The sequence below is a fragment of the Tamandua tetradactyla genome, chromosome 7 (genome assembly GCF_023851605.1).
Source record: "Tamandua tetradactyla isolate mTamTet1 chromosome 7, mTamTet1.pri, whole genome shotgun sequence".
NCBI lineage: Eukaryota > Metazoa > Chordata > Mammalia > Pilosa > Myrmecophagidae > Tamandua > Tamandua tetradactyla.
The window spans coordinates 171,769,812-171,787,916 of record NC_135333.1 but is presented as its reverse complement, the minus strand read 5'-3'; the positions used below and the strand labels follow the sequence as shown (position 1 = coordinate 171,787,916).

The following is an 18,105-nucleotide window of genomic DNA, read 5'->3' as shown; positions in this document are numbered from 1 at the left end:
GAGGAAGGGGGAAAGGCCAAGGAATATGGACAAGTATAATGTCTAACATTTAGCTCAGTTTCTCAGAGCCAATCAACATATTTTCTTTGCTCATGCCTTTTAGCACCCTATTAGATGATAAGGTACATTCACAATCCTCACTGTAGAGATGAGAATTGAATCCAGAAATCAGAAGAACTGCTCAAAGTTATCTGGGTCAGGGATCCCAGAAGCCCACACTGAGAGGAGCACAAAGTTCAAATGACTAAGCCAGAACTGAGAGCCTGAGCTGCGAGGCAGCCCCCCACCAGACCCCAGAATGGGCAGTGGGTGGCATGCTGGCGGGACAGAGGCAGACAGTTCTGCAAAGCCTCTGAAAACGGAACTGACACTGAAACCACAACCCACGAAGGCTGGTTGGAACTTGTGGCCTAAATCAAGTTGACTGTTTGCTAAAACAAAAATGTGGACACTCTATATAGGACTTAAAGTAGACCCAGATTTTTACAACGTAGTATTCAAAGTGCCCAGGATAACAATCCAAAATTACTCACCATGAAAAATCAGGAAAATTCCAACTCACACAGTCAAAGACAATCAATAGATACCAATGTGGAGATAACATAGATGATGCGCTTATCTGGAAGGGAACACACCTCAAAAATGAATGAAGAGGTATAAGGTCCCAGGAAAGATGGATGATATAAAGAATCAAATGGGCAGTTTATATTTGAAAACTACAATAACCAAAATAAAAATCTCACTGGATGGGCTCCATAGCAGCATGAAGAGGACAGAGGAAAGAGACAGTAAACGTGCAGGCAGAAGAACAGAAATTTGAACAGAGGAAAAAAAATTTTTAAAAATAAAGAGAGCCTCAGGGCCCTGTGAGACAGTAGCAAAATGTCTAACATTTAGGCCACTGGAATCCCAAAAGCAGAGAGGAAAAAAGAGTGTGTGCATAAAAAGTATTTGAAGATGTATGGGTGAAAACCTCTCAAAATTAGCACAAGACATAAACCCACAAATTCAAAACACTCAGTGAACCCCAAAACACAAAATCCAAAGAAACCCATGCCCTAAGTCCTAATAATCAAACTGAGAGAAACATTTAAAAAAATCTGGAAAGCAGACAGAGGAAATGACACATTACTGAAAGGGAAACCACAATTCAGGAGCAAATTTTTCATTAGGAACCTGAGCTGCCAGAAGTATGTGGGCTATAAAGTGCTGTAGGAAAAGAAAGGGCCAAGGCAGAATTCTGGCTGTAGAGAGGCAGCAGGCAGCAGGGCTGAGGATGAGGGCTGGACGTTAGGGCCAGATTTGCTGCTCAGCTCTGTCCCTTACCCCCATATGTCCGACATAAATACTCAGCCGCCCTGATCTCTAAGACGTGACTAATACCGACAGTTGCATCTGATGAAGATATTCTTAGATAGCTCTTGACACAGCCTGGTACACAGTAAGCACTTAATAAAGGTCAGCTATTAAATTGTGTTTTGCATACGTTTAGTGGCAAATATAACCTTTTAAAGACCAACCTATGGACGGTTTATGTGTTAATTCTACAAATATCCAATTGGCCCGACTACCTCTTTCCTCAATCTAAGTAAATGTGAGGTTACTTTGAACTAACATTAACAAGAGTTTCCTGATTTGTCATACTGAGTCATTTTGGATTATCCTGGGCACTCTGAACGTTCCGTTGTCAAAATTTTCCTGCGGCAGCACCCCGGGAGCCACAGGGAGGTGGGAAGGAGGCGGGAAGGGGACCGCGGCCTGGAGCAGCGAATGGACACGCACGCACCCCGCACTGCCGGCGTCCTGGGTTGCCATCCACGATGCGTGCAGACCGATGGACCGGGGCGGCGACATTGAATCGCGTCGCTGGGCGAGCGGCCCCCGACGCGGTCCAGGATCTCCAGGCCCTGGAACGGCCCTGAGCTCTTACACCCCAGCTGTCCCCTGCGCCCTGCTCCTAGAGGCGCTCAGCCTCACCAGCACGGCTGCGGGCAGGGCCGGAGGACGGGGCTGCGGGGCAGGGGCAGGGCCATGGGGCAGGGGCTCGGGGCAGGGGCTCGGGGCAGGGGCAGGGACAGGGGCAGGGACAGGGGCTCGGAGCAGGGGCTGGGGCAGGGGCAAAGGCTGGGGCAGAGGCTGGGGCTCAGGGCAGGGGCAGAGGCAGGGCCAAGGGGCAAGGGCGCCGGGACCCGGGCTCAGGGCAGGGGCAGGGGCAGGGACAGGGTCTCGGGGCAGGGGCTGGGGCAGGGGAAGAGGCTGGGGCAGAGGCTGGGGCTCAGGGCAGGGGCAGAGGCAGGGGCAGGGGCAGGGACGGGAATAACCTGGAGAACTTATTTAAAATGCACATTCTCAGTTTCAACCTACAGGATTTACTCGATAGGCCTGGGAGAGAGCTAAGGCATCTGCATTTTAACATTTCCTTCCTTCTCTGTAATCCTGACACAGGCTGTTTCATTAACCATATTTTGAGGAACTCTGTTGCAAATGGAAATTGACGCCATGTGCATATATGAAAGCATTTGGAAAAAGAATATAAATAGAGAGGAGAATGGAGTAAACCCAAGTCCTGGTGTACTCTAACAGGTTCTGTTGAAGAAGGAAGAGCTAGGAAGGATGCTGTTGATGGTGGGTTCTGGGGTCAGCTTGGCCGAGGGATGATGCCCAGCTGTCTGGTCTAACAGGCCTGACCATTACTGCAAGGAGACTTCGCGGCTGGTTGATAAACTGGAAGGCTGGTGTATGAAATCATCCCTCAGCTGATTGCAGCTGTGGCTGATTGTACCTGTGATCAACTAAGGCCTGGTCTCCCGCAAACAAGATACTCCAATCACTGAAGGATTTTAAGGAAGAAGAGAGACTCACTGATTCTCCAGCCAGAGAGCCTCTCCTGTGGAATTCGTCCAGACCCTTCATCGGAGCTACCAGCTTCACAGCCTGCCCTGTGGATTTTGGACTCTTCCATACCCACGGTTGCCTGAGGCACCTTTATACATCTCCTATTTACAGATCTCTCCTGTTGATTCTGTTTCTCTAGAGAACCCTGACTAACACAGATACTGAGACATTGCCAGAATGATAAGAATATAAAAGGATAATGTATAGTCATGGAAGCCAAAGGGAAGCAAGAAGGAAGAAAGAAAAAGAAAAAGTGGTAGACAGCGTGAGAATCAAGTGGGGTGAATTAGGAAAATGTTGATTTAGTAACATAGATGCCAGTGGGGGCCTCAGAGCAAGAACCATTTTGGTAGAGTGCTGGAGGCCAAAGTTGGTTTAAGTCAGTTAAAGAAGCCACAGAAGGTATGGAAATTGAGGCAAAAAGCATAGACAGTTTTTTGAAGAACTTTGCTAAAGGGGAGGAGATAAGGGGGCTATAGCTCAGTTGGAAATAAGGCTCAAGTTTTGTTTTTGTTTTTGTTTAAGTTTTAAGAGATTTGAGGACTTATAAATGTTAATGGGAGGGACGGAGCAGAGGAAGAGAGGCTAAAGATATAGGAGAAAGAGAAATAACAGGCATTACAATGTTCCTGAAAGTCAAAAGGCCTTAGAACCCAGAAGATAGAAGGAAGGAACTCTCTCCTAGTCCACAGGAGGAAAGGATGGGCACAGAGGCAGGTAGGTTGTAGATTTGATGGCAGAAGTTTTGAGGGTTTCAGTCTGTACTATTTTCTCAAAACAATAGGAAAAGGGTCCAACGCCGAGCGTGATGGGGGAGTCGGGAGGGCAGTAGCGGGCTGAGAGTTGAGAAGGGCTGACAGTGGCAGTGGGAAGAAGTGCTGACTGGGGGAAACGGGAACCATGGGGCCATGTTGATGGCCCAAGTGCTGCCGGGAATCGTAAATTCAAAGTCTTACAGATTTGCCCCATTCTTAATTTTCCCCAGAGGACAGGAGCAGGAGCAGGCACAGGAGGAGATGGTTTATTTTATTTCATCTTTTCAGAAATATGATTTTGCCAGACAAATGCAGTGAAAGGATGGGCGCTGTGATAAGACACTGACTGACTGAAATGATGGACTTTGAATCTAAGACAGGAGGGGGCAAGGGATAGAGGGAAACTAAAAAGGTCCAAGGATTGGAAGCCCTGATGAGACTGGCAAACAGAGCGGGAACGGATGACTAAGCGAGCTGCAGAGGTAGGGGTAGTGGTTCCATAGCAGAGTGTTCCAAGGAGAGAGGGTGAAGGTGCAGCAGCTTCAGGTGTGGCCACAGGAGCTGGGAGGCCTTGAATGGCGTGCAGGGGCAGGTCATTTTAGATGAGGACCAAGGGACAGACAGACCAGAGGACGAGGGCAGGAATCAGGGTAGAGATAAATGCTCAATGAACGGACGGGGAAGATAAGGCGTGGATTACAAGGCTGCTTGAAACTTCTTCCTAGAAGATTAGCCTTACAGATTATGCCAGATTATGCCTTGATTCCTTTTACATGTGAGCGCAGAAGAATGACCTTGTCTCTTTTCCTATCCTCTTGGGAGGCTACTTGTTTTGATGAGTGGGTTTTGGGTGGGAATGCGACACAGGGTCGTTTCCCTAAGGAAGTGACAGACTCAAGGGGGAAGATGCATGGTAATGGAAAGGAGGAAACTGAGAGGAAAGGTGGAGTGGGGAAGCTGGGCAAGTAAGAGAGAGGACAGGAGAGGCCGGTCGCTCCTCTGAGCCTCTCCTGTGGGGCACTGGGAGGGAAGCGCTGATTAAAGGGGACGTCTCAGCAGTTTTTCCACGTGATGTGCAAAGCGTCACCCTGCCAAACCTTTAGTAAAGTCAACATAATTTGCTACTTGCAGGTAGGATTGGACAGGACACCGGTGGAGATTGGTCTCAAGCCCCGGGCAGTGTGAGAATAGTGCCTCCCACAGGGCTCTTCCACAACAGATCGCGCAGGGGTTTCCTCTGGTTTACATGGCTGCTGGCTTCTTAGAGCTTTCTTGAGCAATAGCTCCTTAAAGACTGAGAAACACCCTGTGACACATCATATATTCTAAATAATTATTATATGTGAAAGCACTGTTACAGTTTCCATTCAAAATCCACGTCTGTTAACAAAATATTAATTCTAATTCTTCAGACTAATATTTCAAATTTTTTTATGCTAGTAAATATTCTAGAACTAGCAGGCATTCATATGGTTGATATTCAGGAAATAGTAAACCAGCAACGCAACGAGTACCCATGAGAGTTTTATTACTATTGATACTCTCTGTTTATTGAGTACTTGCTGTATGCTGAGTGCCTACTAAGAGCTTTGAAGAATCATTTCACTTAATCCAAAATACTATGCAATAAATACTATTATGACCACTGTTAGTGAAGAAAAAAACCGAGGCAGAGAGAATTCAAGTAATTTGGCCAAGATCTCACAGTTAATAAGTGGCAGAACCTATTTTCATTTCATATTGGGCGTTAACATTTCCTATTTTAGACCATTTTTTATGTGATTCTCCTGGAATGACGTTTTACTTCTAAAACTCTTTTTTGGAAAGAAGTAGGAAGCAGATTCTGCTAGCTACTCCTCTAAAGCCTCATTTCCCATCCCTGGGCCCTGGACTAGACATTTCCTACCTTTCATTGCTGTTAGATGTGGCCATGTGTCTGAGTTCAAGTCAACGGGATGTGAGTGGAAATGATGTGTGCTACTTCCAGGCCTAACCCATAAATATCTGCTCCCTGATGCTCTTCCATGCTTCTTCCTCCTTCTAGCTGGCTTGGATGGAGGCCATCTCCAGGGCAACCTTGAAAGCTACATGGCGAAGATGGCAGAGTTTCCATTAGCCTGAGTCTCTGAATGACTGCATGGATGGAGGCAGCCCTGAGCACCTGCTCACTTGCCCAATTCTGTGACAGGAGAAGTAAGTGACCTTTTTCTTTTGAATTATCATGCATGCTTGGGTTCATCTGTTGCAGAAATAATTTACCCTAGCTAATGCAAACTGGGTAAAAAAAAAAACCCAATTTTATGCATTACTACATCCATCAGAATTAATCTGGCTTCATCTCAAATAAACAGTGGCTTAAACAAATATGGAATTTTTTTTTCAGGTAACAAGCAGTAGGAATAGGCAATCCACGGCCGGTACCACAACTTAAGTGGGTGGCCTTTGTCCTCCATGTCACAAGCAACACATCTAGCTCCAGGCAGGAGGAAGGGGAAAGGTCAAAAAGAGGTTGCCAGTGGAGCCTGTCCAATTCAAAAAGCTTTTTCAGAAATGTCACGTGTGACTTCTGCTGGGTCATATTGCCAGCATTAGCCGTCAATCTAGGTCACATGGCCAACTCTAGCTGCAAGAGAGCCAAGGTTCTCTTAGTAAGCATGAGGCGGCGAAGGATAGAATGGTTAGGCAAATACAGGCCGCAGTACTTAACTTAAAAGAATATTTTAATTAATTATGCCTCTATGGCCCACTGACCACCTGTATCAGAATCTTCTGAGGGTGCATTTCTGTCCTGATGCCAGACCCAAAGAATCAGAATCTTCCTGAAAATTTGGATGGAAGTTTGAGTTTTGCTATATAGAGGAAGGGGTCTGTTTACTTTTCATTTGTCTGGCCTGCACGATCTCTGAGTTTGCTTCATGCCTTTTACTTGCATTCTCAAATGTAAAGGTGGTGCTTTCCTTTATTAATTCATTTTGAAATTTACATTGAAAGCAACACTTTTTAACAGGGCTTTTATGTCTATAGTCAATGCTTTACAAAATATTTTGTTTAGTATTGCAAGGCCCAAACACTATTTAGAGATCACTATTCATCGGTGAAGATGTGGTTTATCTCAAGGGTAATAAAGTAGGACAGGACAGTGACAGGTGAGTGGGGTGGGAGAGCAATGAAGCGAAAAGTCCAGGGTTCTACTTCAGCTCTGCTATGTGGCTTTGTGGTCTTGAGTAAGTATTTGCCCTCTTTGATGCACAGTTTCTTAAATTATAAAGTAGGTCTACACCAATTCCTATCCTGTGGGTTATGATGATAATTAAATTAATCCTGTGTATGAAAACCATCAAAGGGTATAAACATACAGAAATGGTTTTATATGAGGGTAAAGAGTGATCAATTGAATTCTAAAGTCTAAATCTGCTTGGTTTAGAATTACTGTTTTCCAGCATGGTCAAAGTGAAGGAGAATAGTAAGTTCTCTTTGCCAAACAGAATATTTTGAGACAGTGAAGAGAGTAAAGAATTGCTGCAGAAAAACAAAGTGGAAGACAAGGAAAGGAGGGTCGAACGAGACTCCACAGCGTTGGGCTGTGCAAAGGCCCAGTTGCATGAAATACTTGGGCATGATTAGAGAAACCGTAAGAAGCTGGGAATAGAGAGGAGAAAAGATGAGTTAAATAATGTGCAAGGCTAAAGGCCCTTGTATGTCACACAAATAGATTGAACATTTTGTGGAGACTCTGAGGAATCACATACTTCCAAATGCATTTCTGAGCTTGCAAAAGGTAAGAGAACTCTGTGAGGGGAAACATACAAACTGAAACAAGGACAGCAAGCAATAAACAAACAAGAAAGCAAATATTGCTGAGATTTCGACATTAAACCTGGACCCTTGAAAAGTATCCCTGGTCAGTAATGCCCCTTAATGCCTGCCTAAAGGACACAAATCTATCTGGAAGAAATTTACAATTTAGAGCCTCAGGATTCAGTAAGGAAAAAGTACATGAAGGGCACTATGAAAAATATTAAGCAGAAACTGCAGGACATGTAAGGAGAAACAGAGAACCACTAATAAGAGGAGACTTTTAAGACGTGGTTCTTCGCACAAGCGAGTGTTCCAGTTATCGCTTGCTCCATGACAAATGTAATGACTGTTTTAGTTTCAAAAAGCTGCTGGAATGTTGTACCAGAAATGGAATGGATTTAAAAAGGGGATATTAAGTTGCAAGTTTACAGTTCTGGCCATGAAAATGTCCAAATAAAGGCGTCCAGGTTCAAGCAGGCCAGCGACTGCGGGAGAATGGCCGAAGTCAGAATGTTCCCAAGACGCAGATAAGGGAGCCGAGCTCGGAACACCGGTCCCGCTAGGGCAGAACGCTGTCCTGGCGAGTGCATGACTGTCTGCAGAAGGGAACATTCTGAAATTGGTACTCATGCCTAAGATGAATGCTGATGTGGCAATTCGGGTGAAGAACAACTTAATCATGGAAGGCACCTCCGGTTTCGAAGCTCCTCAATAAATCCGACGAGGAACTCAGGGTCGAGGGTCTTAGTCCTCGAGACCATGAACCCCTGTGCCATCCTCAACTACTCCCAGCACTCCTGTTTCTTGCGCTCTGTGTGGCCTTCCGTTCTGTCTCACCCTGTGCTGAGCTGGACTCAGCAGACGGTTTCGAGGTTCCTCTCCCAGCTGGGGAGGCACATGGTGACGCCCGCTAGCTTTCTCTCCTCGTGCCCGGCTTCTCTGGGGCGGTGTCCCTCTGCATCTCCAAAGGACTGTCCGGCTGTGTGGGCTCTGGTGGCTCTAAAGCTTTTTCCAGATGGACCCCGCTTAGAGGGCTCCAGAGCGCAACCCCACCTGGAATGGGTGCAGACGCGTCTCCATGGAAACCACCTCATCTGAAGTTGCCCCCCACAACCGGGTGGGTCACATCTCCGTGGACAATGAAAACGCTCCCGCCCAGCAATACTGAATGAGGACTGACGAACATGGCTTTTCTGGGGTGCACCACGGACTCGAACCTGCACAGTGACTTGACCATCACAGGTGTTCTTCAGGGCCTGGTGGGGATGGCTCATGTCCGCTCCTTGTGGCGCCACTGGGGTCTGCTGAGCTCGGGGTTGCAGGAACCCCAAGATGGCTCACTCACATGGCTGGCAAGCGTGCTGACTGTTAGGTGGAAGCTCCAACCGAGCGTTGGGGTGGGACCTCGGTTCTTGCCATGAAAGTTTGCCCTGGGCTATTTGAGTCTCCGGAGGCGTGAGGGTGGGTGGGGGTGCATGGGTGTGGGTGAGCGGGGGTGTGTGGGTTGGGTGGAGTGGGTTGGGGTGCGTGGGGGTGCGTGGTGGTGCGTGGGGGTGCGTGTCGGTGCATAGGGGTAGGTGGGGGTGCGTGGGGGTGTGCGGGATGGGTGGGGGTTCCCAGAGCATCCCGAAAGACCCATACGCGGCTTGCGCCGTGCCCTGCTGGCTGAGGCAGGCTCCCATGCCTGCCTAATGCCCTCACGGTGCGCCCATGTGAGAGTGGGGCCCGCTCCGCCGGTGGCCGTGCAGGCTGGGAAATGACGGGGCATTACTGAGCATCACCCGGCCTTTGAACCAGCAGTCGCACCCCGAGGGATGCGCAAGGGAGTAGAATACTTACGGTAGCACGTCTGGAGAGGCCCTGCTCTGCAGACCGCTCAGACGCCGGCGAACAAGGGAATAGGGTCTGAAATGAGGCGCGGCCTCCCGGCGCAGTATTCGCAGCAGGGACGAGAGCCCTTTGGCGATAGGGAAGGCACAGACTGCCTTCTCAGTGCCACACTGGGTAAAAACGCGAGTGGCGGAATACTCCACGGAATACGGTACGACTCTGACCCCCCCCCCACCCCCCCCACCTCCGACAAAACCCAGCTATGGGTCACGGATACACACGTGGTAACAAAAACTTAGAAAATAGGAAGGGCCAATGAGTTACATAAATTTCAGGAAAATGTTTGTATCTCTGAGGAGGGGAGGGTTTGGAAGACTCTGAGGAGATTCAATGCGCATTGTAAAAGTTCTACCTCACAAATTAGGTGATGGGTCCATCGTGCTTCATAACATTCATTTGTAATTTTCAAGAATAAGAAATGCTTAATTTTTTTTTTTTTTTTTTTTGCATGAGCAGACACCGAGAATTGAAGCCGGGTCTCTCGCATGGCAGGCAAGAACTTAAGTTAAAATTTTAAATTAACCGTAAAGCCACAGACACCACACGAAGCGGCAGTTTCCAGCCGAGGACACATGCGCAATCCACCCACCAATCAGCTTCGCGCAGCACCTGAGGCTGGGGGTGGGTGGGAGGAGGGGCGGGGGTGTCCCGTACACATGCGCGCTCTGCCCACCAATCAGCGTCGTGCAGCACCTGCCACCCCGAATACCTGCGCGCTCTACCCACCAATCAGCGTCGCGCCTGCTGAGGGGAGGCTGGCTGTGTTCCCGCGCGAATCCTTGCGCCTCGCATTAGTGTCGCGGCAGCGAAGCGGCAGCTTCGGGTGAGGAGCTCAGGTGGGAGCGGACGCAGTGGCGCAGCTTACCCTTGGAGACTGGTAACTTTGGCTTGCGGCCTTGGGGTTATTTTTTCAGGTGTGCGGAGCGGGAGGCTTTTTTCCAGCTCGGGATTCCGGACGAGTGGCCGTGTGAGGCCGGCGAGGTAAATCTCCCCCGCGGCGTCCCCAGGGCCCCTGACAGGAAAATGGAGGCGACGAACCCCACTGAGGGCAGGGTGTTGAGCAGGAGCGGGCGGCGCGGGGAGTGGGCCCCGTCAGGCCGCCTCGCACGACCTTCCCTCCGGGCCGGCCCACCGCCGCGCGGCTCTCGCCCTTGCGGCCCCCACGCGCGTCGGGAGCTGTGGGGTGAGGTGGCATCGCCCTGCGCGTTACGTTTCCGAGGCGCGCAGGCGGCACAGCGCTCGTCCCTTGTCCGCGCCTCGCGGTGGGCCACCCTTGGGCCTGCTCGCCGGCGCCCCTCCGAGCCGGGCGGCCGCGGCCGGGTGCGCGGGCCCGGGGCTGCTGAGGCGGGGGCTCCTCCCGGCTGGGGCCCGCCGCCCCGCGGCCAGCCCGCTCGTCTGCCCGAGGAAGCCGCGCGTCTCCGTTGGCGAGGAGAGCCCGTGCTGAGCGTCTCTGCTCCGAAGGCCAGGAAGCGTGAGGATGGCGCCCTCGGGAAAGAAGCACGTGGGGAAGGCGAGGAAGCCGGCCGTGGGCGGGCAGGGGCTCGGCGCCTGCGGCCTCGACGCGGAGGACCCGAAGCAGCTGAGCGGCTCGGAGGAGTACCTGGAAGGTGCGGCCCGGGGCCCGCCGCGCGTTGGTCCTGAAACCACCGTTGTCAACCGCAGCTCCCAAAGCGTGTTCACATCCTTTGTTTCTGTTGGGTCCTCCTTGCCCGGGTGAGGTAGAGGAGCTGTGTAGCTACACCGGCCTTCCGTGTCCTTATCTCTAAAATGCCTAATAGGTGGGTGGTCCTGGGTCCTGGTTCAGTTTACCTGACTTGCAGAAAAAGCGCTGTGTTTAGATGCCTGCTGAAACACTTTTGTTGGCAAAAACCCTAAAAGATCCCAAAGTGGAGAATTACTGTGTTGGGAATGACCGACGGCGGCCACGGCGGCGCAGTAGGAGTTGTCGCCCGCTGCGCCCGAGACCTGGGCTCGGTGCCCCGCGCCTGCCCATGCCAAAAAAACCTGAATAAAAAAACAATTAAACAAACATGACCGAAACGGCATACTTAAGCTTTAGAAATATCGTTTATTCTTTTTGTTAATCCAGGAAAGTTTCCAGTAATTCAAAAACATGGGAAGAAAGGGCCTTGTGCTGCCATGATTGAGGAAGATGTGGGGTAATGTATTCAAAATCATTGTTGCCTTTTAAAGTACTGGAAGAACACAAGTACTGTATATATATTTGGCATGTGACATTTCTTCAAAGAAGTATTTTTAGTGAAAAGTTTTTTAATGTAATTTCTTTACAGGGGTAAAGTACAGAATATGTTGGAAAGATTTGGAGGTATGTTTCAGGAAATATTTAAAGAAAATTGTTTTCTACAATAATTGTAGAGTATAAAATGTCAATCAGTGGACTACAACAGTTATAGTTATATAGGATTTTGCTTAAGTATTTACTGTGATTCCGCTTCAGAGGTCTTTTTATTTCTAACTGATGTGAAGAGTGAGAATATTAGTATTGATGAGGTAAGAATAATGCTTTTATTTTACATTTGTGTGAATTTAGGGGACTGGTATAGTAGAAGAAAAGTGAATGGAAAAGTCTTTGTCCCTCTTTCTGTTCACAGAGTGACACATATGTGTATGAATATTTACATACATTTAGTATGTACACGTGTCTGTGTGTGTGTGTGTGTGTATATATATATGTATATATAGCAGTTTCTCGTTTACTCAGTTTAGTTATTTTCTATATCTCTTGTGTTATTTTTCCTTGGGGGAGACAGCACAAACTGAAACCTGTGAAATAATATTTATTGTTTTACATTAATGGACTATGTAGTTGAGAACTGAAGACAACATTACTAGGTAGTGAGATTATCATCAGATTAAAAAACTTGTAAGTTTGAAATGGAATGTCAAATAACAGTTACAATTAACAACTGTGCTAGACAATAGTATTCTTTGAAAAGAGTATTTAGCTCCTCTGTAGAGATAATTCATACAAATAAGTCTTTTTGGAAGATTTGCACTATTTGGTGGTGATAAAGTGTTTTGTGAGCTGTCTTACACGTTTATTACTCTAGATGAATATGGGTAGTATAAAATGTGTGCATTAGCAGTTCAACTCCACCATGATTACTGAAAAATAACTCCGGATGGTAGCTCCATAACATAAAAACACGTTTGACAATATATTATTTGAAGTATTAAACATTTTACAAAATGCAGTGTTTATACCTAAAAGTTGTGTGACAGAAGCTCCACGAAAGTATTTGTGTTCTTGAATGGATTTATTTAGATATGTACTTAAAGTAGAATTGGGCTTTGTCTCTTTTAGTAAAAAACATATTTAAAAATATTGCTGGGCCCTGGTGACTCGGGCAGGCAGAGTTTACAACCTGCCATGCCAGAGACCCAGGTTCGATTCCCAGTGCCTGCCCATGCAAAAAAAAAAGTATTGCTGACTGTCTTTTTAAAAATCATCTTATTTAACTATTTTTATCTTTTGTGGATTTTGCTTTTTAACAGAATAAGCTTTTGTGTTTTATATAATAGTTCTAACAATTCATATATATATATTCTCCTAAGTGAAGAGTAATTAATAAATTTAGAAAAATTTTTTTATTAGAAAAAGTGTTTTCTCATGAGGAAATTAAAATCTATTTTTGAGACCGTTTGTATATATTTTAGAAAATAGAAATGGCTTTGTTTAGTACGTTTTTTTCTGGCATGCCTAAATTTAAAAATTATGTGCAGTTAGGAAAATTAGGACTGAAATACTACTCACTGAAAGTTTTCTCAGGAAAAAAAGGGAGCAAATATTCTTGCTTTTTTCTTAAATGACCCCCCTTTTTTTTACTTAAAAATATTTTTTAAAATTGTGGTAGTATATATATAACAAAAATTATTTGAACCGTTTTTAAATGCACAATTCTGCAGCAGTTAAGTACATTACCAGTATTGTGCAACTTTTATCACCATTTCCAGAACATTTTCATCATCACGAGCGGAAACTCATTCCCCCCTCCCCATCCTTGGTAACAACTATTTTGCTTTGTCTCTATGAATTTGCTGATGCTAAGAATTTTGTGTATGAGGAATCATACGGCATTTGGCTTGATTTCCTCATCATGATGTCAGGCTTCATCCATGTTGTAGCATGTATAATTTTAAATGCCTTAACAACATTGTTGAACAAACTTGACCCATACTAATTTGAATACGTGGAAACGGTATTTTCTTTAACATTAAGTTTGAATGAATATTTTCAACACAGTTGACATTAATAAGGCTCTTCTTGCAAAGAGAAAAAGATTGGAAATGTATACCAAGGCTTCTCTCAGAACCAGTAACCAAAGAATTGAACATGTTTGGAAAACACAACAAGAGCAAAGGTAAGTTTATTGATTCTTTTAGAACCACATTTATATCATTTCTTAGTACTCATGGATTTAAAAATGCTATAGTGTTCTGTTTGTTGGCATCTCCAGTAAAGAATATATTTGGCTTGGTTTTTCTCTTAAGCAAGTAAGTCCTTTAGTCATTTAACCTCACTTTGTACAATTGAGATGTATTTCCTTGAAGTTGATAAAGACCTTCCCCCCTTCAAATAATTTAATTTTCTTACTGTATTAAAATAGTGTGTATTCGTTCTAGAAATACTGTAATTTACCTGAATTTAAAGATAAATGCCATAGAAACCATTAGTCAGGTGACAAATTTAACATATTCATCAATGTAGAAAAAGGTCAATCTTATATTATAAATAAGTTGTATATTTTAGCTGAGTTAGATTAGCTGTTCTTCAAAAAGTCTCTGTTGTGCCAAGTCGAGAAACAAATTAAATGAAATAATCCTGTTTGGAAATCTTATATGATATATATGTATGGCAAACTCATGGAACCTATTATATCAGAACCTGTATTCAGTAGGAGAAATGAAACATAAACTGCTTGGAGATAAAATGAAATTTTCTGGAAAATTCATACATACAATAATTTCTGGAAAAAATAAATATACATACGATAGCTTTCAAGAGCTAAAGCATGTGAGAGAGCTTCTCTGTTAGCTTGATAAGAAAAAAATACTTTGGGAATCAACATAAATTATACATTTTGTAGTTTCCCACCAGAAAATTTAAATGTTGCTATTATTTCCTTCCTTTTTTAATAGTAGAAATATGTCAAATCTGTTTTATTTTTAATATGTTTATTTCTTTCATGTTGGTATGGAAGATGACAGTGTTCATTATTATGTTTTATAGGCAGAAACTTAACCAAGAATATTCTCAGCAGTTTCTGGCTGTGTTTCAGCAGTGGGATGTAGATATGCAGAAAGCTGAGGAACAAGAAGAAAAATTAGCTGTAGGTATCATAATAGTTTAATAATGAATCTGTTGTAACCAAGGTTTAAGTAGGAATGGAGAACCTAGCCTTGTAGTATATCCATGGAACTAAGCCAGTTTTCGTGAGCTGTTGCTTGCTGTGTTTTGTTCCTGCTGACTGTAAACCAGAGAAGTACAGGCACATACCAAAGTCATAAAAACTCTTGGCCTTTGCTTCCCATGTTGGTTGGGGTGCTTGCATTTCCAAGTGACAGAAATTTGCCAGAGTACAAAAGAAAGACTTACTGATTTATATTAAAGAAATCCAGGGGTGGTTTATCTTCAGGCAGAGCTGGATGGAGGTAGGGAAGGGTCACTCATGCACTGCCACCTGAGTTGTCTCCAGCTCTTACTGGAGTTTCTCAGTGTGGTAAACAAGATCCTTTTTGAAATCTTAGACCTAACTACCATTTTACTTATTTATTTTTCCTTTCAAAGTTTTAGTTTAAGGAAGCTTTAGTTTACTTACATAATTGTCGCTTTTAAAGTTCTAAGTACGTTCTGTTTTTACTTTTAATTAAAATGTAGAAATTGCTCATTTTAGGTAAGCCAAAAGGTAATTATAATTTCTCAGTCCAATCTTACAGAGCATTCCCCAGAAGGTATTCTCTTGGCTTTTGAATGCTTTTGTTTGCAGACTCAATAGAGTCGAGTAAAAACCGACAAGCACCATATCCTAAGGGTTTTCAAAATTGAAAAACTTACATGCAATAAGTACTTACTAAAGTGAACTGACCAACACCGTTAATTACACCATTAATTAGACCATTCCTAACAATCCAGATGCTATTGTTTTTCAACCTTCTGATGACACGATTGGAAAGGATATTATGTTCAAGTTGGTGAGATCCTTGGAGAAAATAGTGTCCTTTGGAGTAGAAGAGTACATCGATTTTAGGTCCAATTCTTGGAAAGTCTTTGGTAGTGAGTTTGGGATAATCAGGGTCCGTGTGTTGTCTTTTCTCATCATACCTTCAATATCAGTTATCTACAAAGAAGTAGGTCTTACAGAGAAGAGAAGTGGGTTAAAAGTGACTGCATCAGTTTTTTTCACAGACTTAGGGAACCCAAAGAATGTATGCTTTTGGGATAATTTGGATGTGTTCTTAATTTGCTGAATAACCAGTACTTGTCATGTTTACAAAGAAAAACTATATTTTTGGCTTCAATTTCATAAGCGTATCATGTGGCAAAGTGGGCCATAATTTAGAAATTGAACTAATGCTTCCAGCAGAAGAACCTTTCTTAAAAGAAAAATATTTTATTGCCAATTGTGCGGCAGCATCGGACCTCAAACTGGGGTAACCACAGTTCTGTACTGTCTGGATCTGGCATGGGTTGGGGCTGTTTTGGGTTTCCATGGAGGAACTGAATGCCTGTGTATCATCAGTGGAGAGGCTAAATGTGTTGGGGTCAACATGGCCCTTGAAGGAATGGCCAATCTCATGAAGCACTGAAAGAGACAAGTTTATGCCTCTGTTGTTTTTAACCCAGATTTCATCCTCATCAAACTGTGCATCTCCTCCAGTACCGGTTCCAGGTCCAATAGCATGGGCTGAAACTCCACTTTTTCCATCAAAAGGGTAGAAGTCTCACGAGCGCCACGTGAAAAAGAATCATGTCAGGCTTAGCTGCATTAATCTTTCTGAATTTCAGGGTGGGTAACATTACTCCACACTTGAAAAGTCTTCTGGATGGCATAGTCTGCGTCCACATGTGCCAGGTCAGGAGTATAATTGTTGATTTTGTAGGTGGTATAACGTTTCTGCCCTACTGGGCACCCACTCATTGTCTTGATATGATGAATGTCTGGCACTCCACGTCAGGCTGTGTGCATCATTACCAAAAGTAGATATGTCCAGTTGCCCAGTCACTTTTACCCAAGAACTGCTTGGATTTTATCTTGCCTGAGGTTCCCACTGGCTTTTCCTTGTTATTGGAAGTCTTTCCATGTTGAGATCATAAAAGGTTCCCAGGTACTTTGGCAAATACCACATCATTTTCTTCTGTATTTGTATTTCTGGTCGGGAACAGATCCAGTAGTAATAAGTTTCAGGGTGAGATTCAGTGCAGAAACGTCATTCTAAACTTCTCCTAAATTGCTTAATGCAGTTAACTCTGTTCCTTTTTAGTCCTAACTACCATTTTAGTAATCCCAGTAGACTGAGTCTCTCAGTAACTCTGGCAGAGAAGTCTTCTAGAGGAGGACTATCACAGATCTAGTTTGTATCATTTGCTCATTCCCGAACCATTGTAGTCAGGACATGGTTTACTGACCATGCTGATAGGGGATGGAAGTCAGCTCTCCCACATACTGCAAAACTGCACAACTTTTTAATTTCATCCTTGGATTGACTGTAAAATTATCACACATTTCTTACCCACGAGCTAAGGTACTGTTCATGTTGATGAGTGTATTTTGGAAATGTTAAGATCTGAGGTGCATATGAAATATCCACAAGCAGATGTTACACAGACCACTAGATTTGAGTCTAGGATTCAGGGCAGAGATATGGGCTGGAGATAACAAATTGTGGAGTTATCAGCATAAAGGTAACCATAAACGTACGTAAGAGGAGCAAGGAATTGATTATAATTATAAAAAAGAAGTCTAAGGATGAAGCAGCTGTCGAGTACTTCAATGTTTAGAGTTCCAGGAGATGAGCATTAACCAGTAAATGAACTAGTAGAGAACTGGGTGAAATCAAGTGAAGAAAACTTATTTTTAAGAAAGAAAGAGGAGCAACTCTGTTGTGTGTTGCTGATGGGTCTAATAAGGTGGGCTCGGCAGCATGGAGATCTTTGGTGTCCTATAGAGAGCAGTTTTGGTAGAATAATGAGTGCAAAAGGCTGACGAATAATACAAGAATGGGAAGGAAAAATGGGTAGTCTGAAAAGGAATAGTTTTTCAGTTTTTAAATTTTAAGATTGGAGAAATGACAGCATGTTTGTATGCTGACGGGATTAATCTACAAGAAGAATTTTAATTGTTGGGAAGAGGGAAAACTGATGAATAATGTTGTTGAGAATAGAGGGGATTTAGTGGACATGTGAAATTGTTAGCCTTAGCAAAGAACAAGGATATTTCATCTCTAAGAACAGGAGAAAAGGCCGAGTGTAAAGAATGGATTGGGTGGTGGATCTGATGGTGGAAAATTGAAAGTTTTCTTTGGATTATTTCTATTGAGCGAAGGAAGGTCATCCGTAAAGATAATGAAGGAAGTGTTGCCTTTTGAGGACAGAGTAGAAAATCAGAATAGTTTGAGAGCGGGCCAGTGAAATTGATTAGGGAAGTCAAATTACCAAGCAGCATTAGGGTCCAGTTAAGGTGAGTGATAGTCATCAGAGTATCATGACTATCAAGTAGCACCAGTTTTTCTCCAGTAATGACTAGCT

The 18,105-nt window shown here is 44.4% G+C and overlaps 1 protein-coding gene and 1 pseudogene across 5 annotated transcripts in view; one reads left to right on the top strand and one right to left on the bottom strand.

Moving 5' to 3' along the window:
* The first annotated feature begins 8,562 nt into the window (after positions 1 to 8,562).
* Positions 8,563 to 18,105, top strand: part of LOC143642866 (synaptonemal complex protein 3-like) — a 24,020-nt gene continuing 14,477 nt past the window's right edge. Inside the window, exons 1-8 of one of the 5 annotated variants that reach the window (XM_077111797.1) lie at positions 8,612 to 8,690; positions 9,795 to 9,830; positions 10,253 to 10,319; positions 10,800 to 10,945; positions 11,428 to 11,497; positions 11,630 to 11,664; positions 13,603 to 13,720; positions 14,590 to 14,689. In XM_077111797.1, the coding sequence (XP_076967912.1) occupies positions 9,824 to 9,830; positions 10,253 to 10,319; positions 10,800 to 10,945; positions 11,428 to 11,497; positions 11,630 to 11,664; positions 13,603 to 13,720; positions 14,590 to 14,689 (543 nt within the window). In that variant the 5' untranslated portion in view covers positions 8,612 to 8,690; positions 9,795 to 9,823. Of the gene's footprint in view, positions 8,691 to 9,794; positions 9,831 to 10,054; positions 10,175 to 10,252; positions 10,320 to 10,799; positions 10,946 to 11,427; positions 11,498 to 11,629; positions 11,665 to 13,602; positions 13,721 to 14,589; positions 14,690 to 18,105 lie in introns of those variants that run through there. The other 4 variants (XM_077111796.1, XM_077111795.1, XM_077111798.1 and 1 more) reach the window with 4 other exon arrangements.
* LOC143690351 (macrophage metalloelastase pseudogene) lies at positions 15,114 to 16,989 on the bottom strand (annotated as a pseudogene).